At 30.2% G+C, this 13,105-nt stretch overlaps 2 protein-coding genes across 2 annotated transcripts; one reads left to right on the forward strand and one right to left on the reverse strand.

Moving 5' to 3' along the window:
* The first annotated feature begins 8,543 nt into the window (after positions 1-8,543).
* Positions 8,544-9,108, forward strand: LOC148204527 (uncharacterized). The gene is made up of 2 exons (XM_088116604.1): positions 8,544-8,876; positions 9,061-9,108. Exons 1-2 carry the CDS (start codon positions 8,544-8,546, stop codon positions 9,106-9,108), a joined length of 381 nt encoding a protein of 126 aa, XP_087972730.1.
* A 675-nt stretch (positions 9,109-9,783) lies between these two features.
* Positions 9,784-12,000, reverse strand: LOC148204528 (uncharacterized). Its single transcript, XM_088111686.1, has 2 exons — positions 10,862-12,000; positions 9,784-10,780 (listed from the first exon to the last, which is right to left on the reverse strand). The coding sequence occupies exons 1-2, from the start codon at positions 11,998-12,000 to the stop codon at positions 9,784-9,786; spliced, it is 2,136 nt and encodes a 711-aa protein (XP_087967812.1).
* Between the last annotated feature and the right edge of the window lie 1,105 nt (positions 12,001-13,105).

Raw genomic sequence — 13,105 nt, forward strand, 5'->3', positions numbered from 1 at the left:
ATATACCTCTCCACAATCTTATTGCAACGAGTTTCATTCACTTCCATTTTCCCTAAACAATCTCTCTCTTTCTCTCTCCGCATTGGAGCATTCACATGGTAAATATACCCATTAAAATCAACAATGTCTCTGTCACCCTAAATTATAGTCTTTTATCTCTTGGAAAATTTCCAAATTATAACGCAATGATATTTGTCTAAAAATTTGTTTAATGTGAAAAATATCCAATAATCTCTGTTAAGAACATAATTATAGAATTTGTCCTCTTAATTATATTTTTCATATCCATATTAGTTAGCACTTATTAAGGTTTTACTGTTAAAGGATCCACCATGAAAAGATTTTGTACAAAAGTTCCATAGGAGCATGTTGCATAGCATTGAGTTTGGAGATATTTCCAAAGTCCTTAACTACTCTAAAAACACTTATTAAGGTTTGGAGATAGCTCCTGATGTAGTACCCAGTGGCCATGCTGCCTCTGCATCACATGCCACTGAGAAAGTTTTACAAAACTCGATATTCATGTACAGACGTTGATATGCATATACGAATGTTGATATCCGTGCATGGATGTTGATATCAGTTAATTGAAGGACAAAAATGAAATAGGAAGGTGCAACAAGCAGTGTGGTGGTGGAGGGAGTAACTCCCAAAGGATGATTATACGGGGAGAGTTGCTCCCTCCACCACCACCAACCGCTCCCTGCACCTTCCCATACCTTATTTTCCCTTCTATAAAACGGATGTCAACATCCGTTTCACCTTCAACGGATGTTGACATCCGTAACATCCATTTACATATTTTATATTTTAGTTTATTATTTTTATTTAAAAAAAAAACTTCAACGGATGTGGCCACATCCGTTAACGGATGTGTCACATCCGTTTAATAGATTTTTAAAAAGTTTTTTATTTATTATTTAAATAATAATATATAAATTAAAATAATAATAATTATTTTATTAAATAAAATAAAATTAATTTATAAATAATTAAATAATAATTTTTAAAAAATTATTATAATATTTATATATTAATTTAAAATATAAAAAATTAAAAAACTAAAATACAAAAAAGGGCAACGGATGTCGCCATATAACGGATGTGGCACATCCGTTTTAATATATTTATAAAAAAATTTAATTATTATTTAAATAATAATACATAAATTAAAATTAATAATAATTATTTTATTAAATAAAATAAAATTAATTTATAAATAATTAAGTAATAATTTTTAAATAATTAAATTATATTTATATATTAATTTAAAAAAAAAATAAAAAACTAAACTAAATAACAAAAAAAGCAACGGCCCCGGATGTGGCACGTCCGTTTTAATATATGTATAATAAATTTTTTAATTATTATTTAAATAATAATACATAAATTAAAATTAATAATAATAATTTTATTAAATAAAATAAAATTCTTTTATAAATAATTAAGTAATAATTTTAAAATAATTAAATAATATTTATATATTAATTTAAAACAAAAAAAAAACTAAAAACTAAAAAACAGAAAAAGGCAACAGATGTGGCACGTTCGTGGAAGAATTTTTTTTTCAACGGATGTTGACATCCGTTGAAGAAAAGAAGTGGAGTGTAGGATATTTTAAAATATAAAGGATAGTTTTGAAATTTTAAAAAAATGTAGTGGTGCAGGGAGTAAAGTGAGGTGGTGTAGGGAGTAACCCTCTTATACGGGTAGTACAAGCCCAATTTAATATAGTCCACAAACAACTGACGGGGTTTCTTAGTGCACCCATTCTTTTCTTCCAACACTTCAACCTTTGCTGCAGTTCCCATTTTACCCCTACAAAATATAAATTAAATAAAAAAATTATTATTATATGTGTGACATGGGGTGTATGAAATATGGGAAACACACTAGATTCTGAAATTCAATTCATAATTCATCAAATTATGAAATCCAGTTAGCAAAACATAAATATTTACATAATTGAATTTTGAAATTCTGAAAAAAATATTAACACTTAATCAAATTTAAAATTTAATAAACAAAAACTTTCACACATAATCAAATTTTATTAGATAATGTAAAATTAAAAAGCGCCGTGGTGAACCACTTCTAAAACCACGAAAATTAGAGGTCTTTTCACTTGTATTGTCACTATAGATATAGTTAAAAATATATTTATTGAAGTTCTTCGTTATGAATGTCAAAATTACAAAAGCCACATATGTTTCTGTGCCTTGATTGATAGACAAGGGCGAAGATGTGTTTCATATAGCCACTTACTAAAGGTAAGTGCATTGTAACATACCTCCACCCTACATGCATTGCTAGTGATAAAAGATACCAAAATTTTAGTTCATAAAAATATCTCTATTCGTAAATGCGTAAGTATTTTAATAATTTTATTTTTAATCTAAAATAAAAAAATAAAAAAATAAAAAGTTATTAAAGTATTCTTAATTTTAAAATTTAGAATCCATAATGTATGAAAATATTTTTCTCAATTAAAATTTAATACACTTTAAAATGTTACATAAATATATATATATATATATATAGGGTTTGTTAACACGCGTACGCCTGTTTTTCAGTTGGTACATTTTAGCAATGTGTACCAGGTTTTAGTAGACAAAAATATCCTTATATATATCATGGATTCTAAGTTTTAAGGTTAAGGGTATTTTAATAATTTTTATTCTCAAAAATAAAAAAAAGAAACCCCGAAACCCTTACTCACCTCTCTCATTCCTCTCAACCCTTTCTCTTTCCTCTTTCTCACTCCAATCTTTTCTCTGTCATCCCTACTGTAGTCCCAATTGAAAAAATCAGAAACACTTGACGTTAAACAATCTTACAAAAAAATGATTTTATAATGAGTTTTCATCTTATAATTTTTGTCTTATCTAATTTTATCCAATTTTCACAAGCATAAAGGAATTGGTAATTGACTTGGAAAAAATCAGAAATACTCGCTATTAAACAATTTCTTACAAAAAATGATTTTATAATGACTTTTTATTTTATAATTTTTGTCTTATCTAATTTTATCTAATTTTCACAAGCATAATGACATCAAAGGAATTGGTAATTGGCTTGTAAAAAAATCAGAAACACTCGTTGTTAAACAATTTCTTACAAAAAATGACTTTATAATGAGTTTTCATTTTATAATTTTTGTCGTATATAATTTTATCTAATTTTCACAAGCATAATGACATCCGAAAGAATTGGTAATTAGCCTGAAGGGTTTTTTTAGAGATGATGATTCAACCTATACAGATGATGAAATTAGAGAGGTTAGTGAAGATGGTGAAATTGAAGAGATCTTGAATGAACCTTTGCGTGAAGGTGAATATGTCAATGACTCAACTCTTTACAAAGGCAAAAATTTTAAAGGCAAGTGTTTGTGATTAAAGAGAAAGGATTGAGAGCAATGAGAGATGTGAGTAAGGGTTTCGGGGGTGTGTTTTTTTTTTTAAGTTTTGAGAATGAAAATTATTAAAATACCCTTAACCTTAAAACTTATAATCCATGATATATAAGGGTATTTTTGTCTACTAAAATCCGGTATACATTACTAAAATGTATCAACTGAAAAAATCCGATACATATTGTTAAAATGTACCAACTGAAAAACAGGCGTACACACGTTAGCAAACCCATATATATATATATATATATATATATATATATATGTATATATGTATATCTATATATATGTATATCTATATATATATATAGATATACATATATACATATATACATATATACATATATACATATACATATATACATATATACATATATATATATATATATATATATATATATATATATATATATATATATATATATATATATAACCTAATTTAGTATCTCAAGATTTCAGTCGGTGATAAATATATTTAGTGTTAGAGAAGTCTTTTGATTGGTTACTATTACTAAATGGAAGTAAGTTAGTGTGTTATTGCTAACAAATGCCTTTTTGGTTTTATAACGTATTTATAGCAGTAAGAAAAAAATATTACTATTACTATTACTATTATTATCAATTATTATTTTATATAATCCTTCAATGAATTTCTATATCTCAAAGTTTTCATTCTAAGTCACAAGGTATAAAGCATTTTGTATTAGTATATAAAATAATTTTTTTTCAGATATTTAAGATTATTTATATTTGTTAAAACTTTGACATATAGTAGATTTACGTTGAGATATTAAGATTAATTGACGTTGGACCTGATAAAGTTTGACATATACGTTTTACATTTTTTTTATATGGTTTTGAATTAAAACCAAAATTTAAAAAAAAATTATATATATATATATATATATATATATATATATATATATATATATAATATGTATCAATTTTATTAACTTTGCTCTGCATACATCAAATACAAATGAAAATAAAATGGGAAAATAACAAATAACAAGAAAATTTTATAGAAATATAAAATACCTAAAATAGAAATGTTTTATAAATTCTATTTTAGTAAAGAGAAACACCAAAGAAATTTTAGAATTTTCTAACAAATATAATTAAGTAAAATAAATGTCTAAAATATAGAAAAATAACATAAAAGTACTATGCGAATAAAAACTTTGACTAAATGGAATTTTTTTTTTAGATTTTGTCTTGTAGATTCCTCAGCCTTTTTTTTAGCAACTTTCATGTACAGTATGTTTCAATTCAAACTCTAACAAAAGTTGAGTTTCTAACGTTTGTCTCTACCAAAATTTGTGTTTCTTAAAATATATGATTATGTTATCAAATATATGGATTCTACTGTCAAATATAAGTTGTCCCAAAAGTTATTTTAATAAATTTTAGAAAATCGATTAAATAGTAAAAACAAAAATATTGCAAAATGGATGCTGGAAGTTCAAGATACGGGAATGAATATGGAAAACGTTTAATACTCTCATACTTATTAATATAACTTATACTATTATCATTTATGTAACTATTGTAAAAATGGACAAATTTATCAAACCTATTAATTTATGGTTGAGTAATAATGTAAAGTTGATAAATAATTTTATTTCTTTTAAACAGTATGGGTGTTGTTGGGATGAGTAGATGGAAAAGAAACTGAAAGATAATTTTCACATTGTATATGTGTTGGGTTTGATGAGTGTTAAACAAAGTAACATGTCAATGTAATTATCCTTAGTACATCCATGTTTTATACAGATGTGGTCCGAAACGTGCTCAGTAAAAACAACAACGTCGATATCTGTTAGAGTTAGACGTGAAACCAAACACGGTGTTTGTATTTGTGATAGTTCTGCGAAATGTTGCTTCCAAAACAATGCAAAGCAACGGTTTGAGGATGATTGGTGTGCTTGTTTGAGCCACGGTGAATATAAGACTTTGTATGGTTCGTGTAAATTTGCGTTTTTCCATGCAACTGGTTGTTAGATGATGTAGATCGCTGGAGCTGCAGCTGTCTGATATGAACTTTCATTGACATTTTTTACCATGGTAATGACATTTCAGTACCTTTTATTCTCCCATTTTTGGAAGCATGTGAGAAATCTTTAAAGAAAACTTACACAAAGGATACCTTATCAATTAAGGGTTCTATCCTTTCCACTCCTTTTCTTCTGTAATAAATTGTATGAATTTCTATACTTGTCCTTGTCGGGAAAAGTTTCTGCTATAATTAAATCCCACAAGCGTGCCTCTTTTATAATTAAGAGTACATCTTCGTTTTTGTGGTTAAATATGATACGATGTAATTTTTTAATTAAGATTGTTAGTCATATATATGTGTGTGGAAACACAAAACTTGATAATAAAGTATGAAATAATTATATAGGCTCCCTTTGACGTAAAATGATGAAGCTGAGTAAATATCTATTTAATTATTATAAATAAATCATGATATATTGAAGAGTGATTACAATATTGGATTGGGCGAAAAAAATAACAACACAAGAAAGAAAAAGGTACTGTTGTCAGAATGGGTCGGAACTCGTGATCTAATCCAGTTCATCACGAGATTGAGTCGGATTGGATTAAAAGAAAATTTGAAATTTCGATATAAGCCAATTTTAAACAGGGTTGAACCCGTGGTGAACTGGGTTGGCCTACCAGCCCACCTAATTTGATTTAAAAATACTTTTGGGTGTTGCTCCCTCCACCCCCACATATCTCTTCCTCCACCTCCCCTTTACTATTTTGCCCCTTCCTCCACCTTTCCTTTACTATTTTGCCCCTCAGTAAAATTTTATTTTTAAAATTGTTGTTTTTTAATTTTATTCATTTATAACATATTTCACTGATAACCTACGTAGTTTCTTGTATGAGTAAAATATTTTTCTACAAAGCTTGGTGATCGTGAAAAGAATTATCAAACAATCTTCTTCTTGTTCTCGGTGCAGTACGTGGTGCAGTGCGTTTATGGTGTAGTGTCCTTGTCGTGGTTCCTCTCCAGGTACGTAGTCATAATCCTTCCAATAATCCTAAACCCTAAATCCTTCCCATACTTCCAATAATCCTTTTAATATCCAAGCCTATAATCCTTGCATGAGCCGCAAAACGTAGTAAAATAAAAACGAAACGTAAAAGGAACACTGCCTATGGACGGATGACATCCTTCAACGGATGTCAACATCCGTTTAAGGCAAAACGGATGTCGACATCCGTTTTGCCTTCAACGGATGTTGACATCCGTTGAAGGATGTCATCCGTCCAGAGGCAGTGTTCCTTTTACATTTCGTTTTTATTTTATTTGTTTATTTTATTTACAGTAATTTATATTTAAATTTATAATTTTAAATGTTATATATGGTTAGTTTTTAAACAAAATATGAATTTGTTAAAATATGAATTTGTTATAGGTGGAGAAGAAGCTTAACGGAAGAGAGAAAGGTAAACGAAAATGGAAGAGAGGAAGAGGTGCAGAGGGAAGTAAATCAGAAGTTTTAAATAAATTAAAATATTAAAATAATAAAAATAAAAAATTTTAACTTTTGAGGATATAATTGTCATTTTAGAAGGATATAATTGGCATTTTAGAAAATTGGGGAGGTGGAGGAAGAGACGTGTGGGGGTGGAGGGAGTAACACCCAATACTTTTTGTTGGGTTAGTCATTTTCAAAATATTAAAATGAAAATTCCACTAAAATTATTTTTGTATGAAATAATTATATAGTATGAAAAATCCACAAGTCTATACTTAATAACTCAATTTTTATGCAGAAACAAATTTAATTCGCTATGAAGTCATTAAAAATATTATTGAGGAGATTTTGTGATATCTATGCATGAATGAAATCTTATATTTGATTGATCATAAATCTAATTTAAGACACTTCCCTTTAATTAGATTTGAATTAGAAAATATTTGTTATTTTTTTTAATAGAAAAAAAACTTGTAATTAATTGAGTTAGTCAGCTCATCCGTTTAACCCACCAATTCATAGTGCGTCGAATTGGATTCAAATTTTTTCAACTCGCTAATAAGTGAGTCGAGTTAAATTAGCTCACTAAGTGACCAATGGGCGTTGCTCCCTCCACCCCCACGTGCTTCTCCCTCCACCTCCCCAATTTTATATAATTCCAATTATGTCCTGACCCAATTTTATATAATTCCAATTATGTCCTAAAGTTAAATTTTTTTACTTTTTTTATTTTAATATTTTAATTAATTTAAATTTACTTTTTCCTAACCCTACCAATCTTCATCTCTCACTTCTCACTTCCCACTTCCGTCACTCTCCCTCACTTCCGTAAGATTTCTGACTTCCGTCTCCAACTTCTCCATTTTTCTCCATTTCTTTCTCCATTTATTTCTCAATTTTTTCTTTGTTTTTCGTTTTTGTAGAAGATCGTTTGGTGTGGAGCAACACTGGTGCGGAGGAAACAGCGTGTGCGGAGGAAACGAGCAGATCTGCGTCCCAGGTTCGTCTTTCACCCCGTGCTTTGTCGACGATGTTACTGTGCAGGAAAGGCTGAAACGGATGTGGGACATCCGTTTGCCTTCGACGGATGTCCGACTTCCGTCGACGGATGTGGGATATCCGTTGAAGGCCAATCGGATATCCCACATCCGTTTCGGCTGTGCTGAATTTTTTTTACGTTTTTAATTGTTTTTAAATTATTATAACTGAAATATATATTTATATATTTGATATATTTATTGTTAAATGTTTTTAAATTTTCTTTTGACTTAGATTATTATTTGAATATTTTATAAATTTTTTTATTTGTAGTTTGTAAATAAATTGATTAAGAATTAGATACGAAAATTTTTATATATTTAAATTATTTTTATTTCTTAAAATAAATATTATCAATTTAATTTATTTAATATTAGTAAATTTGTATTTGTAATAATAATTAATTTAATAATAATTAAATGGAAATGTATTTAAATATATTATTTTAATTAATTAGTCTTTTATTTAATTTTTGTTGTAAGTTAATAAATTAATTATTATTAGTTTAATTTATTTTGAATTGCATTTTTTATAGTTTATTAATGATATTTGAAACAATAATTTATTTTAATTTTTGAAATTAAATAAACAAATTATTGTTAGAAATGGCAAGAACACGTGGTGCATCTTTTAATTCTCGAGGTGAGAGTTCTCGAGGAGAGAGTTCTCGAGGAGAGAGTTCGTCGCAGGGCGAAGCTCGGAGAAGACCTACCGTTTCTGCTCGTAGAAGTCGGGCAGCTCCTATCCAGCATGACCCCATAGCTGAGGAGCGAGCCGTTGAGGAACAAACATATGAGGCGTATGAGACTCATGGAGAGGAGCATGCAGATGTTCATGACATACAAGAGGATGTCGCTGGATTTCCTGGAGGTCCACACGATCATTCATTGCTGACGCACTATGTTCAGCATGTAGCTTATGCTATTTCCCAAGGCCGGGTGAGTGCAAAAATAAAATTTATTTTATTATTTTTTTTAATAGAAAATTTATTAAATATTGATGTGTAGGATCGAGGGGACACACTGAAGTTGATCTCCCACGGAAAAAAAGTAAATAAGTTAGGACCATGCCACGAGGGAATTCAAGACATTGTCTTGAATTCCAGTTTGATGCCTCTTACAGGGATTTGTTATGATTACGTTGATAAGGGGTTACTCCTCGGATTCATAGAGAGGTGGCATTTTGAGACCAGTAGTTTCCATCTCCCTATAGGGGAGATGTCGATTACTCTTGATGACGTCTCGACATTACTTCACCTGCCCGTGATGGGACAAATGTGTGATTTGGAGGAGTTGGAGTTTGAGGAGGCTCGTACAGCCCTTGTGCAACTGCTCGGCGTTGATGGTGGCACAGCAGGTGCTGAGATGGAGGACGCACGTGGTCCGAAAGTCAGACTCAGCTGGCTTAGAGAGATATATGTTCAGAGGTGTGAGTCGCAGCATTGGGACTATGCTGCTAGAGCATATTTGTTGCATCTAGTAGGATGTACGATTTTTGCAAATAAGAGTGCCAGTTCTATACGCGTGTCTTACTTATTGTTATTTAGAGACGTACACGCGTGTGGCAGATATGCCTGGGGTGTTGCTGCACTCGCCTATTTGTACGAGCAGCTCGGGGATGCGAGTCTCGCGTCCACGAAGCAGATGGCTGGATATTTGACTCTATTTCAGGTACAGTTATAACTTTGACATTTATTTCATGTATTTATTTCCATGTTCGAACATGGATGTAATTTAATTGAATGATTATTTTTTTAGAGTTGGATATACGAACATTTCCCTGGCTTGGGGAGGAGGCGGTTATGAATAAAAGTTGTTAGAAAAAACCCTTTGTGCAATAAAGAAACTACATAAAACGGGAAACACTTACCGCGGACAGTGACTGCACCAACAAAGAGGACCTCAGTTCTTCTAGTCTATCATAGCCTCCTACTAGGCTTGCATATTCATCACGCCATGCACTCAGTTCTTTGTACAACTCATTCCTCACAACGGGCCATGAATCTTCTCCGAGTCCCAACAACGCAGCAATGCATCTATACCCACAGTGACCATCAGCCACAACATCAACAACGTCCACAATGAAGGGGTGAGTAGTAGAATGAAACTGGTCTATCATTGGAACTCTCCTTTTCTTCATTGCTTTTGGCTTTGATTGTAATTTACTTCTCACAGATGAAGATTCTATGGTTGAATGAAAGGCGTCCACATACTCAAAATATGATGGATCCCGCGTAGTAGACCTTTCACTTCGTTTAACTTTACTTTTTTGTGCACCCTTTGTCTTGACTTTATGTAATGGAGGGACCATTGATGTCAATGTAGGACAAACAATTTCAAGTAACTTCTGCTTGATGGTGACTTTACCGCCAATGTCAACCTCATTGAATCGTTCTTCTACTTGTTTCAACTCATCTTTAATGGATAACTGAGGCTTAGTTTCATTTAATTCAACATTTGAGAAATGCAATCTTCGCCACATGATATGAAATTCACCTATAGGGATCATCCTAGGATCATATCGTGCTAATTCACATGCACATGGGACACCAAATGTACGTCTCAATACGCATCCACACTTTGAGGAGTCCAATCCTATCTGCTGCACTATTTTCAATTCCTTAGCAATGAGATCCAATGCATATCGAGACACACGCCCAATAAGTTCTCTATATATGTAGCCTTTAAAATAGTCACTCCTGAGCAACAAACTACTTTCAAATGACGCCTTAATCTTGTTGTGTTGTAAGATAATGACGTTATGAATACTATCCCAACAAGAACACAAATCACCCATACTATTGCCCAGAACTTTCTTCAGGCTCCAATGAGCAGATTCAGCCCTGAAACAAAAAAAATAGTTCAACAAGTACAAATAAATATTTATCTACAAAACAAATAAATAAAATAACATTACAACATACCTATTTGTGGTTGTGTTCCCTAAATGCATTACTTTGTTCGTCCAGAACTTTACAAAGTATGTGCTGTACGGAATAATCCAATTCTGATTAACATATTCAAAGAACAAAGGCCATGATCTGCTTGCGTATTCAAAACCATTCACATACTCAGCAAACAAGCTTTCATCAACACAATCCATCACATTTACCCATGCATCCATCAACACTTCCCAAACCTCAGTAGCATGAACTAACATTTTGCATTTAGCTTTAACATTTTTAAGGATGTGGAACCGACATAACATCTGATATGACTCAGGGAATACACTTGATATGGCATTCATCAAAGCCAAGTCTCGGTCAGTCACAATAACTTTAGGACCACCCTCAGATGTTAAAAATAAACCTTTCAACTTTTCCAAAGCCCATGTGAAATTACTCTGCCTTTCAGTAGACAAGAAAGCAAATGCTGCTGAGAAGGTTAACCCTGTAGACGTCATACCCACAATCTCAAGCAACGGAAGTCTATATCTATTTGTTTTATATGTGGAATCCATCATAAATACAACATTAAATGAGTTTAACAATTTCACCGCATCAGGATGTGTCCAAAACAAGTCAGTAACAACCTTTGAATCATCAGCACACCTACTCCAGTGAATGTACTTATCCCGATCCAACAACATCATAAGTTGTTGTAGTTCAGTTCTGGACCCTCTTAATGATCGTTTATACGCATGCCTTGCGTTGTAGATTTGTTTAATCGTTGTGACATTTCGATCATTATTTTGTTTGAGTGTTAATAAAATATTTGCAGGTGTAACTTTACTCTTTGTCATATCAACCAGTAATGACTTCTCACTCGTATTTAACCTGCCAGCATAAGGGTGACCCACTAAAGTTTCAGCCAACTCATGGTTGTGATGTCCACACATCACCTTCAACACCCATCCGGCCCCATCTGAACATGGTTTACCCTTTAATCTAAACGGACATTCACATTTACGAGTGCCGTATACACTAGCCACTGCATCAGCTTTGTATTTCCTATATTTTCCCCCTCTTTCACATCCAAGTATGACATACGTTTTTCTTCCCCGTACACCAGTAGCTATGTCAGATCTTACTATTACCACAACAAATCCTAAATCAAAAGCCATCCCTTTTACCCATTGAATTAAGTGCTCCCGTGAATGAAATATTTCATTTGTTGTAAATCTATTTGTTAAATCTCTCTCTACAACTTTGCTAATTGATGAAGACAAATCAGATTTCAAACTACAACCAATCTCAGAATCCATATGAAGATATTCATTCATTTTTAATAATAATCACCTACAAAATTATAATGACCCTTATTAACATAATTAATAATTAATCAAACAAATATAAAAATATTAATATAATTAAATTATATATTTGATATAAATAGAGTAATAAATAATTTTTTTATATAATTATCAAATTATTAAAGAATTAAAGATACAAAAATCATCTATAACAAATTCATATTTTAACAAAATTATTACGTTTAAAAACTAACCATATATAACATTTAAAATTATAGATTTAAATATAAGTTACTATAAATAAAATAAACAAATAAAATAAAAACGAAACTAACCATATATAACATTTAAAATTATAAATTTAAATATAAGTTACTGTAAATAAAATAAACAAATAAAATAAAAACGAAACTAACCATATATAACATTTTAAATTATAAATTTAAATATAAGTTACTCTAAATAAAATAAACAAATAAAATAAAAACGAAACTAACCATATATAACATTTAAAATTATAAATTTAAATATAAGTTACTGTAAATAAAATCAACAAATAAAATAAAAACGAAACTAACCATATATAACATTTAAAATTATAAATTTAAATATAAGTTACTGTAAATAAAATAAACAAATAAAATAAAAACGAAACTAACCATATATAACATTTTAAATTATAAATTTAAATATAAGTTACTGTAAATAAAATAAATAAATAAAATAAATAAATAAAATAAATAAATAAAATAAATAAATACAATAAAACCGAACGTAAAAGAAACTGTTTCTGGGATGACATCCTTCAACGGATGTCATCCCAGAAACGGCTTCTTTTACGTTCGGTTTTATTTTACTGTTGATGCAAAGATTATATGCTTGATATTAAAAAGATTATTGGAAGTATGGGAAAGGTTTAGGGTTTGGGATTATAGGAAGGATTATGACTACGTACCTGGAGAAGAACCACAATAAG

This window comes from Vigna umbellata, chromosome 1, assembly GCF_029865625.1.
Source record: "Vigna umbellata cultivar VRB3 chromosome 1, Vumbellata_1.0, whole genome shotgun sequence".
Lineage (NCBI taxonomy): Eukaryota > Viridiplantae > Streptophyta > Magnoliopsida > Fabales > Fabaceae > Vigna > Vigna umbellata.

Bases quoted from the DNA above. Each gene is read 5' to 3' on its own strand.
- LOC148204527 (XM_088116604.1), top strand. From the start codon at position 8,544: ATGGCAAGAACACGTGGTGCATCTTTTAATTCTCGAGGTGAGAGTTCT. The intron at 8,877-9,060 runs GTGAGTGCAAAA...TGCCTCTTACAG, and splicing joins ATGCTATTTCCCAAGGCCGG to GGATTTGTTATGATTACGTT.
- LOC148204528 (XM_088111686.1), bottom strand. From the start codon at position 12,000: ATGGCTTTTGATTTAGGATTTGTTGTGGTAATAGTAAGATCTGACATA. The intron at 10,781-10,861 runs GTATGTTGTAAT...TTTTTGTTTCAG, and splicing joins GGGAACACAACCACAAATAG to GGCTGAATCTGCTCATTGGA.